The 15,639-nt window shown below is 34.7% G+C and overlaps 1 protein-coding gene across 1 annotated transcript in view; it reads left to right on the top strand.

Annotated features, from left to right (window-relative positions):
* The window catches only part of xylb (xylulokinase homolog (H. influenzae)), a 43,346-nt gene extending 28,787 nt beyond the window's left edge, over positions 1 to 14,559 (top strand). The window contains exons 16-19 of the mRNA XM_056450608.1: positions 2,837 to 2,895; positions 3,015 to 3,102; positions 9,153 to 9,247; positions 14,473 to 14,559. Coding sequence (XP_056306583.1) covers positions 2,837 to 2,895; positions 3,015 to 3,102; positions 9,153 to 9,247; positions 14,473 to 14,529 — 299 coding nt within the window. The 3' untranslated portion in view covers positions 14,530 to 14,559. The remainder of the gene's footprint in view (positions 1 to 2,836; positions 2,896 to 3,014; positions 3,103 to 9,152; positions 9,248 to 14,472) is intronic.
* Positions 14,560 to 15,639: the final 1,080 nt, after the last annotated feature.

The raw sequence follows: 15,639 nt of genomic DNA, 5'->3' as shown, positions 1-15,639 counted from the left end.
GTTACACAGATTATTACTGTCATTTTACAGCTTTTAACTGTAAATGTACAGGTTATTACTGCCGTTTTACTAATTATTACTGCAGTTACACAGATTATTACTGTCATTTTACAGCTTTTAACTGTAAATGTACAGGTTATTACTGCCGTTTTACTAATTATTACTGCAGTTACACAGATTATTACTGTCATTTTACAGCTTTTAACTGTAATTGTACAGGTTATTACTGCCGTTTTACTAATTATTACTGCAGTTACACAGATTATTACTGTCATTTTACAGCTTTTAACTGTAAATGTACAGGTTATTACTGCCGTTTTACTAATTATTACTGCAGTTACACAGATTATTACTGTCATTTTACAGCTTTTAACTGTAATTGTACAGGTTATTACTGCCGTTTTACTAATTATTACTGCAGTTACACAGATTATTACTGTCATTTTACAGCTTTTAACTGTAATTGTACAGGTTATTACTGCCGTTTTACTAATTATTACTGCAGTTACACAGATTATTACTGTCATTTTACAGCTTTTAACTGTAAATGTACAGGTTATTACTGCCGTTTTACTAATTATTACTGCAGTTACACAGATTATTACTGTCATTTTACAGCTTTTAACTGTAATTGTACAGGTTATTACTGCCGTTTTACTAATTTTTACTGCAGTTACACAGATTATTAGTGTCATTTTACAGCTTTTAACTGTAATTGTACAGGTTATTACTGCCGTTTTACTAATTTTTACTGCAGTTACACAGATTATTAGTGTCATTTTACAGCTTTTAACTGTAATTGTACAGGTTATTACTGCCGTTTTACTAATTATTGGAGTATTTAAGATATAATTGAGCAGGGGCCACAGTTCAGAACATGTCAGGTTTGTAGAGTCATTTCTGAATCTCAGCATCAGTGGAGTGCAGGTTTATCATTTGTGTGTGCTTTTAGGTGTAGCTTTTTATTTTGGTGTGACTTTTTTTAACATTCTGTTTTTTTAAACATTTTTTTTCCCAATGGCATGCAGCATTATGTCAGATAGGCACAACTGCATTTAAAGAGCATTAAAATTCACTCACTATTTATTCTCTCAAGTGTTTACAAACCATCATAAGTTTCTTTATTCAGTTGAACAAAACTAAAGAAGATATTTTGAAGAATGCTGAAAACCTGTAACCATTGACTTCCACATTAGGAAAAACAAATTGAACTCAGTGGTTACCGGTTTTCAACATTCTTCAAAATATCTTATTTTGTGTTTAGCATAAGGAAGAAACTCACACAGGTTTGAAACAAGTAAAGGGTGGGTAAATCTTTAATTAAATGTCCCTTTATAGTTTTCTTTATCAATATAAGAATTAAAAATACAGGACTTTAAATGAAATGCATATAATTATTATTTAATTATAATAAAATATAACTTAATCTTCTCTTTTTCTGACAGAATGATTAAGATCGGCCTCATTTGCATTCATTAACTATTCATTAATAGTACAGATTAATACAGATAAATCTATTTTCCCCCAATGTAAATAAATAGATCATTTGTATTTATTTATTAAATGTATTTTATGTTGTGAGCTTTGTTCCATTTATGGTGTCTTTCTGTGGTGTTGTTCTACTTACGTGTAGGAGTGAACACAAACACAGACGCACACTTCATGAGGAGAAACGCAGGCTTCTAGTAGGCAGTCTCATGAATATTTAAAGAATGCAAATGAGGCAGATCTTAATGATTCTGTCAGTCTTTTAATGCAGAGGGAATGCTGAAACCGGCTTATCTGTTATATATAAAATCTGATTTGGAGGACAAATCTGAGAAAATAAAACCTCTTAATAGAGAATTAAACATTTAATAAATCAGTATACATTTATATTAAAATAATTAAGATGAATAATGCATATTATTTCAGTTCACATATATGCTAATTAATTATAAATCTATAATGACTAATATAGGGAATGTGTTCATGTTTTCTGTTTAGATGCTGTTTGTTTAGCTCAGGTCTTTCTTTTCTCGTTCTCCAGTAATTTAATGGTTTGAATCTGATTTAGATTTTTATGCGCCGTTTTACTGCATAACATTAGTTTTTATGCTTTATTCAGCTTGAATTATATTTTAATTAGCATAACATAATGTTTTATGTCTCATTACACTACAGTGATGCAGCGTCAACACTTAATGTCTGCTGTGATTATCACACACACACACACAGACGCGCAAACACAGACAGACAGACACACAGATGCACAAAGAAACAGACACACAAACACACTGATGCATATACTGAACACACAGACAGACATACAAACCGATCCACACAGACACACACACACACACACAGAAACGCAAACACAGACAGACACACACAGATGCACAAAGAAACAGACACACAAACACACTGATGCATATACTGCACACACAGACAGACACACAAACCAATCCACACACACACAGATGCACAAAGAAAAAAACACACTGACACACACACTTATGAAGAAACACACAGATGCATATACTGCACGCACACACAGACGCACACACACACATGCATATGCACACACAAACACACTGACACATGTACACACACAGATGCACAAAGAAACAAACACGCACAGACATAGACACACAGATGCATGTACCGCACACGCAAGCAGACAAACAAGTACCCACACAAACAAACCTATACACAGACACACACTTGCACTCACTCTCACACACACACACATGTTTTTTCTGTTATAACAGGATGTTATGGGGCTAGTGTTGACAGCAGGTTGTGTGTGTTCATTAATGATCATGAATGACTCCATCAGTCTCTGTGTGTCCTGCAGTTCAGGGCTCCAGAGTTCTGGCCACTGGAGGAGCCTCGGCTAACAAGGACATCTTACAGGTATTTACACTGAACACTGGACATCTGACTGCATCACCATCTGAAAGAACTGCGGTTTCAGATGTCTGATTTAATCATGTTTAATGTTTGTTATGAATTAATTGTGGTGATCTGCACAGGTCTTGTCTGACGTCTTCAACGCTCCGGTTTACACCATCGACGTCACCAATTCGGCCTGTCTGGGCTGTGCTTACAGGGCTGCACACGGTGAGGCTTGTCTGATTGGTCGAAAGCAGCACTCTGCTAGCATGTTTGAAAATGTTGATAGCATATATTAACATTGCTAGCATGTTATCATTATGTCAGCACAATTTAGCCCTTTGCTAGCATGTTTTAAAATGTTAATAGCGTTTTTTAACCTTGCTAGCATGTTATCATTATGTCAGCACATTTTAGCACTTTGCTAGCATGTTTTAAAATGTTAATAGCGTATTTTAACATTGTTAGCATGTTATCATTATGTCAGCACATTTTAGCACTTTGCTAGCATGTTTGAAAATGTTGACAGCATATTTTAACATTGCTAGCATGTTATCATTATGTCAGCACAATTTAGCACTTTGCTAGCATGTTTTAAAATGTTAATAGCGTATTTTAACCTTGCTAGCATGTTATCATTATTTCAGCACAATTTAGCACTTTGCTAGCATGTTTTAAAATGTTAATAGCGTATTTTAACCTTGCTAGCATGTTATCATTATGTCAGCACATTTTAGCACTTTGCTAGCATGTTTTAAAATGTTAATAGCGTATTTTAACATTGCAAGCATGTTATCATTATGTCAGCACAATTTAGCCCTTTGTTAGCATGTTTTAAAATGTTAATAGCGTATTTTAACCTTGCTAGCATGTTATCATTGTCAGCACAATTTAGCACTTTGTTAGCATGTTTTAAAATGTTAATAGCGTATTTTAACATTGCTAGCATGTTATCATTATGTCAGCACATTTTAGCACTTTGCTAGCATGTTTTAAAATGTTAATAGCGTATTTTAACCTTGCTAGCATGTTATCATTGTCAGCACAATTTAGCACTTTGCTAGCATGTTTTAAAATGTTAATAGCGTATTTTACCATTGCTAGCTTGCGATGTCAATGCAATCGCAATGTCAGCATGTTTTAGCGCTGTGCAAACATGTTTTAAAACTTTTAATAGCATGTTCTGACAATGTTGCCACATTTTAGCACCATTCTAGCATGTTTGTTAATGTTAAAATGTTAATAGCGTATTTTTAACATTGCTAGCATGTTATACAAATGTCACCACGTTTTTGTGTTGTGCTAGCATGTTTTAAAATGTTATTAGTGTATTTTAACATTGCTAGCATGTTGTATCAGTGTCACCACAGTTTAGCACTGTGCTAGCATATTTTCAAATGTTAATAGTATATTTTAACATTGCTGGCTTTATTAACAATGGCACCATAATTTAGTGCTGTGCTAGCATGTTTTAAAATGTTAATAGCGTATTTTAACATTGGTAGCATGTTATCGCAATGTCAGCATGTTTTAGCGCTGTGCAAACATGTTTTAAAACTTTTAATAGCATTTTGTGACAATGTCGCCATATTTTAGCACCATTCTTGCATGTTTTAAAATGTTAATAGTGTATTTTAACATTGCTAGCATGTTTCTAAAATGTCGCCAAATTTAAGCACTGTGTTAGGATGTTTTAAAATGTTAATAGCACATTGTAATATTGCTAGCATGTTGCTAAAATGTCACCACATTTTAGCACTGTGTTAGAATGTTTTAAAATGTTAATAGCATATTATAACATAGGTAGCATGTTGTAACATTGCCAGCACTTTTTAGCACTGTGCTAGCATGTTTTAAAATGTTAATGGCATGTTTTAACATTGCTAGCAAGTTGCTAAAATGTTACCACATTTTCGTCTTGTGCTAGCATGTTTTAAAATGTTATTAGTGTATTGTAGCATAGATAGCATGTAATATCAGTGTCGACACAGTTTAGCACTGTGCTAACATATTTTCAAATGTTAATAGTATATTTTATCATTGTTTGCTTTTAATAACAATGTCAAAATGTTTTAGCACAGTGCTAACATGATTTAAAACATCATAAAGTATTTTAATATTGTTAGGATGTTATAACAATGTCACCATGTTTAAGCATGGCGATAACATGTTTTAAAATGTTAATAGCGTATTTTATTTTACATTGTTAACATGTTATAGCAATGTCGCATAATTTAGCACTGCTAGCATGTTTTAAAATGTTAATTGGATACTTTAACATTGCTAGCATGTTATATCAATGTCGCCACATTTTAGCACTGTGCTAACATATTTTCAAATGTTAATAGTATATATTAACATTGCTGGCATTTAATAACAATGTCACCATGATTTAGCATTGTGCTAGCATGTGTTAAAACATTAACAGCATATTTTAATATTGTTAGTATGTTATAACAATGTCACAAGGTTTTTGCCATGGCATTAGCATGTTTTAAAATGTTAAAAGCAGATTTTAACATTGCTAGCATGTTATGTTACTGTCGCCACATTTTAGCACTGTGCTAGCAGTAAACTGTTGATAGCCTATTTTATAATTTCTAGCAAATTATAATAGTATCAACATATTATAGCACTCTGCTAGCATGTTTTAAAATGTTAATAGTATATTTTATCATAACAAGCGTATTGTAGCAACGCCAGCACATTTTAGCACTGTGCTAGCATATTTTAACATTTTAAGTGCATTTTAACAAAGCTAGCATGTTATAGCACTGTGCTACCATGTTTTAAAATATTAATAGCATATTTTAACATTGTTAGAATATTTTAATAATGTCTCCATATTTTAGCACTGTGCTAGCATATTTTAAAATGTTAATAGCATATTTTATCATAACAAGCGCATTGTAGCAACGCCAGCACATTTTAGCACTGTGCTAGCATATTTTAACATTTTAAGTGCATTTTAACAAAGCTAGCATGTTATAGCACTGTGCTACCATGTTTTAAAATATTAATAGCATATTTTAACATTGTTAGAATATTTTAATAATGTCTCCATATTTTAGCACTGTGCTAGCATATTTTAAAATGTTAATAGCATATTTTATCATAACAAGCGCATTGTAGCAACGCCAGCACATTTTAGCACTGTGCTAGCATATTTTAACATTTTAAGTGCATTTTAACAAAGCTAGCATGTTATAGCATTGTGCTAGCATGTTTTAAAATATTAATAGCATATTTTAACAATGTTAGAATATTTTAACAATGTCTCCATATTTTAGCACTGTGCTAGCATGTTTTAAAATGTTAAGTTTATTTTAACATTGTTAGCATTTTGAAACAATGTGACCTCATTTTAGCGCTGTGCTAGCATGTTTTAAAATGTTAATACCATATTTTAACATAGCATGTTGTAACAATGCTAACACAATTTAGCTCTGTGTTTTTAACATCATTAGCATGTTGCAACAATATTGCCACATTTTAGTTCTGTGCTAACAAGTTTTAAAAAGTTAATCTTGTGTTTTAACAAAGCTAGCATGTTATAACAATGTCAGCATGTTTTAGCAGTGTGCTAACATGTTTAAAATATTAATAGCATATTTTTACATTGTTAGCATATTGTAACAATGTTGCCACGCTTTAGCACTGTGCTAGCATGTTTTAAAACGTTAATAACATATGTTTAAATTTGATATTTTCAGCGTACTGTTAGCTTGTTTTTGCCCTTTGATAGCATGTTTTAGCATTGTTATTATGATTTAGCACTTTGCTAACATTTTAGAAAGTTGTGTTTTAGAAAAATTGCTAACACTGTAAGCTTGTTTTCACTTTTTACAAGCTTTTTTAAATAACGTTAGCATGTTTTCCCACATTATAACTTACTATTTTTTAATGGTTGTAGATAAGTTTTCTGTTTTCGTCAACACTAAATGTATATATTTTATTAAATGCAACACTTGAGTTTAAAGTCAGGCTTGATATTGACACTTGGACAGTAGTTTTGTGTTGTTGTTAAATAACGCTGATGTCAGAATGCAGTGTTTGGCTCTTTCTGCGTGTTATAAAGCTTCATTAAAGGCTCGCTCTGCGCTCTTTCACTGACGTCACACTGAATGTAGAGAGTGACTTTCTCCTCTAGTTTCTCATCAAACTCAAGGCTTTACAAATCATCCTCGTTATGCATTAATCCTGACATCCAGCTTTTGTTAATTAGCAGAACAGACACTGTAATTGGCTGCATCCCTGTGCTTGTGAAATGTCACGCGTCTCCATAGCGAACAATGATTTACAGTACAGCAGCACTAGAGTTGGAGCATAACCACAAATACATAGCATGCATTGACTTGAAGGATTTATATTCGTTTGTCTTTTTGGTATTGATAACTTCTATTGTATGACTAGTGTACATGTCAATACATCAAGATAGAACTGATACAAATCTAATCTATCACTCTCCGGCCACTTTATTAGGTACACTTCTCCAACTGCTTATTAATACAAAGTTCTAATCAGCCAATCACTTGGCAGCAACTCAATGCGTTTAGGCATGTAGACATGGTCAAGACGATCTGCTGCAGGTCAAAGCGAGCATCAGAATGGGGAGGAAAGGGGATTTAAGTGACTTTGAACGTGGCATGGTTGTTGGTGCCAGACGGGCTGCTCTGAGTATTTCAGAAACTGCTGATCTACTGGGATTTTCACGCACAACCATCTCTAGGGTTTACAGAGAATGGTCCGACAAAGAGGAAATATCCAGTGAGCGGCAGTTCTGTGGGCGCAAATGCCTTGTTGATGCCAGAGGAGAATGGCCAGTAATAAAGAACACTATGGAAGTCGATGGCTGTTGCAACATTCTTCAAAATATCTTCTTTTGCGTTCTAAAGACAAAAACTCGATTCGGAATAAGTAGAGAAAGAGTAAATGATGACAGAATTTTCATCCTATAATGCAGTGCTCTGTGATATCACGCGAGCCGCGTTGAGTCCTGTGCTGAGGAAATGACCTTTTATTTAAGTTTAATAATGTGGTGAATGCAGCCGCAGTGTCTGCTCACACTGGCCTTCAGCGCTGCTTTTCTTTATTATTCTAACTCTTTTCACAGCCTGTCTGAAGGTGATTTCACTGCTTCTGAATGTTAGTCAAACTTCTCAGAGTCTGAAAGGAGTGGATGGATGTGGATCATCAGCACAGCAAAATCTATTTAAACACAACTGGGCAACAGAGCTAATGTTTGGACTATGTTATTGTGTGTGTGTGTGTGTGTGTGTGTGTGTGTTACTTTACATAAGATATTAAAAGGAGAAACTCAAACATGATTTTTGGGTTTGTCAAGTAGAGTTGTAGATATATAAATATACATGTATTATATAAGGGTATTATAGATCACTGGTTCGAGCCATCGGCTGGGTCAGTTGGCGTTTCTGTGTGGAGTTTGCATGTTCTCCCTATGTTGGCGTGGGTTTCCTCCAGTCCAAACACATGCGCTATAGGGGAATTGATTAACTACTTTGGCCATAATGTATGAGTGTGTGTGTGTCAATGAGAGTGTATGGGTGTTTCCCAGTACTGGGTTGCGGCTAGAAGGGCATCCACTGTGTAAAACATGTAACGGATAGTTGGCGGTTCATTCTGCTGGGGTGACCCCTAATTAATAAGAGACTAATTTATTAAATAATTTATTAATGTTGTTTATTTAAATTTAACAATATTATTTATTTTAATTTATAAATGTTATTTATTTTAATTTATTAATGTTATTTATTTTAATTTATTAATGTGTTATTTATTTTAATTTATTAATGTGTTATTTATTTTAATCTATTTATTATTACTTTAATTGTATTTTATATTTATTTAATCTGTTTTTATTTAAAAAATTTTTGTTTATTAATTTATTTTTTATTGTATTATTTTTTTATTATTGTTGTTATTATTTGCGTTTTATTAATTTAACTGAACGGAGCTGCTCCATTCAACAAAATAAAAAATGGTGTTTATACTTACAATTCTTAAAAATAACAAAACAGTCCCATAAAATATGATTATTCATTGTTGCTGTTTTTTTATAAATATGTTTTATTTGGTTTGTTCAAAGTTTGATTGTGATTTAACGCCATATTTATCTGTGACTTTGTCTTTCTGAGCTGCTCTTTTGCTTGAAATTCTAATTGGGTTTTGACTCATTGTTAAAATGTAATTAATAATTATGAAAGAATTACATGAATGCATTTGATTTCCCACTAAAATGAAATGTTCATATCCTCCAGGTCTGGTAGCAGAAACAGGAGTGTCTTTCAGAGAGACGGTGAGAAACACTCCTGAACCGCAGCTGGCTGTGAGACCAACACCTGGAGCTCAGGAGGTACAAACACAGCATTAATACTCCATTATTATTAATAATAATACTTACAGCAGATCAGAGGTAGATTAAGACATACTGGGAATCAATATGACATCCTTTTTACTATCGTCTATTTATGACACGGCTCTCTGGAATAGTTGATTCTGATTTGTCAGTCACACACAACATTCTCAGATAGCAACTGTTTAAACACTGGGTCTGTGTGCGTGTGTATATATATATATATATATATATATATATATATATATATATATATATATATGTATGTATATATATATATATATATATATATATGTATGTATATTTATGTATTATGTATTTATGTATGTATTTATATATATATATATATGTGTGTGCTTCATGCTTCTGTCAGTCTATGTCGCTCCTGTCGCTGTTCATCTAAAACTCCACATCTATAATCCTCTTAGTCTATGCTGACATTATCTTCAGCAGCTCAAACACTCTAATGGCTAATGGACAGACGGCTGCTTCTCACTCAGGGCTGCTGTTTATGCTAATGAGATGGAGAGATGGGCACTAGTGGGCGGGGCTTTCCCCCTCTAAAGGTGTTTCTGTTTTTATCAAGCCTGATTATAAACCATTATAACCATTAGAGGCTCACACACCTGTTTAAACCCCTTATAAAAGGGATTTCTGCATAATAGGTGTCCTTTAAATATCGGCACGTTCATTTTCACCCACTCTGTGGCATCAGAGATAAATGCGACAGGAGATTAATGTAGTAACAGGAGCTGTGATCGGCGTTCAGTCATGACGGATCTCAGTGAAAGCGATCACATGACCTGTGGCCTGTGGTGGACGTGCTGCTCGAGTCAGTGCGTCTTCATTAAACGCTTCATTAAAGCACACCTCTGAGGAATGAAGGAGCTCTTTCACTGCTGGAACAAACCCCAGAAACCTGCACTGTAGTAACACAGAGGAACCACAGCCTGTTTAAGTTCAGGATAAAGCAGATCCAGGAGGTTGTTCTCTCAGAATAAAGCCTGTTAGGTTTATCAGCAGCACTGGTAGGGTTTATTCTGAGAAAACAACCATCCTGGATGTGCTTTATCCTGCTTATTACATGGCTACTGGCTGTGTTTGTGTACGGCTGATAAGAGATTCTTATGAGCTATTGCTTTGGGCAGCAGGTGGTGTAGCGGGTAGCACTACAGCAAGAAGGTCACCGGTTCAAACCCCAGCTGGCTCCATTGGTGTTTCATTGTGGAGTTTGCATGTTCTCCCCGTGTTGGTGAGGGTTTCCTCTGGGTGCAGTCCAAACACATGCGCTATAGGGGAATTGATGAACTAAATTGGCCTTAGGGTATGAGTGTGAATGCAAGAGTGTGTGGGTGTTTCCCAGTGTTGGGTTGCAGCTGGAAAGGCATATGCTGTGTAAAACATATGCTGGATAAGTTGGCGGTTCATTCCACTGTGGCAACCCCTGATTAATAAAGGGACTGAGCTGAAAAGAAAGCGAATGAGCTGTTGTTTTGATTCTGTGATTTCCTTTTGAGAGCGTTTTACAGCCGCGAGACTGACGGCTCTATTTAGCAGGAGAGAGACTGAACACAAGTTCCCATCATGCTCTCTGATTGAGCTGTGCATTATGCATGAGTTCAGATGGGTTTTATTAGAGCTCATTCTTCTCAATTTATAAATATCATAAATATCTTAATAATAAAAGAGCGTCCAGAATCTCTCAGATGAAATCAGAGCTGGAGATGTTTTGGAAATCGACACTTTTCATCTCTTTGTAAAGTTTGCATCAGTGAATTATCATTTTAATCTCATAATCAGGACTTCATATGATGTCGTCATTTTTATTTGACTTCAGTCATAGTTGTGAATTATTATTTGATATTTTCCTGTCTATGTTTGATATTTAATCTCATTATTATTCAATTCAATTCAATTCCCCTTTATTTGTATAGCGCTTATACAATGTAGATTGTGTCAAAGCAGCTTCACATTGAAGATCATAGTGAATGTAAACAGTGTAGTTCAGTTTGTAGTGTTTAAGTTCAGTTCAGTTGAGCTCAGTTCAGTGTGGTTTAATAATCACTACTGAGAGTCCAAACACTGAAGAGCAAATCCAACGATGCGCAGCTCTATAGATCCTGAACCATGCAAGCCAGTGGCGACAGCGGAGAGGGAAAAACTTCACTAAATGGCGAAAGTGAAGAAAAAAACCTTGAGAGAAACCAGGCTCAGTTGGGCACGATCATTTTAATTTCTCCGCTGGCCAAACGTCTTGTGCAGAGCTGCAGTCTCAGTGGCGGAGGCTGGAAGCTGGCCTCAGCGAAGACTCGTCTGTCTCTGGAGCGTCACAGGAATCAGTCTCATGTTCTCCACTCCTCCATGACCATCACAGTAGCTGCTCAGTATACGGCCTGGTCCAGGATTATGGAAACCTTGGGATCATCTCGTCGTTGGTCTTGGATCGAATCAGTGACTCTGCATAGTCTGAGGGCCTCGGGAAGAGTATCCCCAGGTGGAAATGGAGAATAAAGAGAATAATTAGCATAGCTGCAGTTCATAGTGTATATCAACAAGATGCATAACCTGAGTGGAAGCCCGCTAAGTGATGCACTGAGTGTATGCTTTACTAAACAGATTTTAAATCGAGTTTTGAATTGGGAGAGTGTATGACTTGCAGTGTGTCATAATTTTGCCATCTTTTAGTAAGGATTAAATTATGATTTTTTAAATAACATGTAGGTTACAATGTTAATTATAAATGTGTAGCATTATGTATAATTACTGTATAATAACATTATTATGGTTATATATAACTATATTTTATTTATTTATTTTAAATATTTCCCAACTGATGTTTAACAGATTGAGGAAATGTTCACAGTATGTCTGATAATATTTTTTCTTCTGGAGAAAGTCTTATTTGTTTTATTTCGGCTAGAATAAAAGCAGTTTTTAATTTTTTAAACACCATTTTAAGGTCAATATTATTAGCCCCTTTAAGCTATATTTATTTTCGATAGTCTACAGAACAAACCATCATTATACAATACCTTGCCTAATTACCCTAACCTGCCTAGTTAACCTAATTACCCTAGTTAAGCCTTTAAATGTGACTTTAAGCTGTATAGAAGTGTCTTGAAGAATATCTAGTCTAATATTATTTACTGTGATCATGGCAAAGAGAAAATAAATCAGTTATTAGAAACGAGTTATGTCAGCATGAGTGGTGTAGTGGTTAGTGCGTCGACACATGCACACGGCGACCCGAGTTCAATTCCAGCCTTGCGGTCTTATTCCCCTTCCCTTCTCTCTGCTCCCCCATTCTTTCCTGTCAATAATCTCTACTGTCCTATACATTAAAGGTGAAAACCCCCCAAAAATAATTATAAAAAAAAAGAGATGAGGTATTAAAACTATCATGTTTAGAAATGTGTTGAGCAAATCTGCTCTCCATTAAACAGAAATTGGGGAAAAAATAAACAGGGGGGCTAATAATTCTGACAGCTGTGTGTGTGTATGTATATATGTGTGTATGTATATATGTATATATGTATGTGTGTGTGTATATATATATATATATATATATATATATATATATATATATATATATATACACATACACATATATACAGAGTGGGCCATTTATATGGATACGCCTTAATAAAATGGGAATGGTTGGTGATATTAAAGTCCTGTTTGTGGCACATTAGTATCTGTGAGGGGGCTTGTAAATAACTCATGAAAGAATAAAGTTATGTTAAATACCAAGCACACCATTGTCTTTCCTGTGAAAGTTCCAATAAGTTTATTAAGGTGTATCCATATAAATGGCCCACCCTGTATAGATATACAATTTTGCAGTATTATTAATGATTATCTCCATGTTTATTGATCATTTATTGCTGTTGTTTATTATTATTATTATTATTATTATAAACAATAATAATCATCATAATATTATAATTAATTATATTTATATATAGAAATGTATCTAAAATTATATGCAGAAATCTACAAAAAAAGCTTCATGTATTTATAAATAATCATTCATTCATTTTCTTTTCGGCTTAGTCCCTTTATTTATCAGGGGTCGCCACAGTGGAATGAACCGCCAACTTATCCAGAATATGTTTTATGCAGCGGATGCCCTTCCAGCCGCAATCCAGTACTGGAAAACACTCATTCATTCTTACATTCATACTCATACACTGCAGATAATTTAGTTAATCAATTCCCCTATAGCGCATGTGTTTGGACTGTGGGGGAAACCGGAGCACCCGGAGGAAACCCACACCAACACGAGGAGAACATGCAAACTCCACACAGAAACACACACTGACCCAGAACTCAAACTAGTGACCTTGCTGTGAGGCGATTGTGCTACCCACCGTGACGCCTATAAATAATTATAAATATGTATATAAATATTTCAGGTATGTTTGTATTTATATATACATAATAGATATACACAGTATATACCAGTGTTTCCCAACCCTGTTCCTGGAGGCACACCAACAGTACATATTTTGTATGTCTCCCGTATCTGACCCATTCGTGTCAGGTTTTGGGTTCTTTTCTAATGTTCTGATGAGTTGATTCAGGTGTGTTTGATTAGGGAGAGGTTGAAAATGTGAACTATTGGTGTGCCTTCAGGAACAGGGTTGGGAAACACTGGTGTATATACACACATTAGGAAAATAAAACCTTTAATGTTGAAGCAGTTAGTCATGATTAATCACTTAAATTTACTAAAACTATACAAATTAATTATTTATTTTATTTTATTTATATATTTATGGAACAAAGTGTAAGTTATTTAATAAAAATACTAAGAATAAGAATAAAATACAAAGTAAACATGATAAATACAAGAATAACTGCTGAATCTTTGCTGTTCTTTTAAATCATATCTTCCATTGATGATTAACACATGAAGCAGAGATTTTGAAGAAGGTTTATTTATTAATGTTGTGCTGCATATTAATAATGAGGCTTCAGTTTTACACAGATGCAGATGATGAGTGTTTATTGCTCATAAATGTTTATTAGTGGCCATAACACACTGAAATATCTCAATAATGAATCATTCTGTTCATCAGTGCGAGACTGCAGCATTATTAATGACGGACTTTATTCATTGTGTTATTGAGTGTGTGTGTGTGTGTCAGTGAGGTTTATAAGTCAAACACTCATGCTTTTTGTGTGTTGTTGATGGTCATCCTGGTGTTTTTGTGTTGTTGCAGGTTTATTCACCGATGCTGCTCAGATTCGCCAAACTGGAGGAACAAATACTGAGATGATCAACACACACACACACACACACACACCCACTGTACAAACACACACACACACACACACACACATACTGTTTAAACATGCATGCACACATACACATACTGTACACACACACATATACACACTGTACAAACAAACATGCGCACACACACATACTGTACACACACATTCATGCACATAGAAACACGCAAACACTCATACACAAACACAAACACTGTACCAACACAAACTGTACAAACACTCACGCATACTGTACAAAAACTGGTGTGCACACATACACACTGTACGTACACACACACATACATACACACATACTGTAGGCACACACACACACATACTAAACATATACTGTACAAACACATTCATGCACAAAGAAACACGCAAACACTCATACACAAACACAAACAAGCACACACACACACACACACACTGTACCAACACAAAATGTACAAACACACACGCATACTGTACAAACAAACATGTGTGCAAACATACACACTTACTGTACGCACACACATACACACATACTGTACGCACACACACACACACACACACACATACATACACACATACTAAACATATACTGTACAAACAAACATGTGTGCAAACATACACACTTACTGTACGCACAGACATACATACATACATACATACACACATACTGTATGCACACACATACACACACACACACACACACACACATACATACACACATACTAAACATATACTGTACAAACAAACATGTGTGCAAACATACACACTTACTGTACGCACACACATACATACATACATACACACATACTGTATGCACACACATACACACACACACACACACACATACATACACACATACTAAACATATACTGTACAAACAACTGCACAAAGACACATACAAATGCACACACATACTGTACCAACACAAACTGTACAAACACACACACACACACACACACACACACGCACTGTACAGACACATGCTGTACAAACAAACATGTGCACACACTTACTATACAAACAAATGCACACACAATCATGCACAAAGAAACACACACAAACACATACAAATGCACACACACACACACACATACTGTACTGTACCAACACAAACTGTACAA

Source organism: Danio aesculapii, chromosome 24 (assembly GCF_903798145.1).
Source record: "Danio aesculapii chromosome 24, fDanAes4.1, whole genome shotgun sequence".
Taxonomy (NCBI): domain Eukaryota; kingdom Metazoa; phylum Chordata; class Actinopteri; order Cypriniformes; family Danionidae; genus Danio; species Danio aesculapii.
This window is presented reverse-complemented; position numbering and strand designations above follow the sequence as displayed.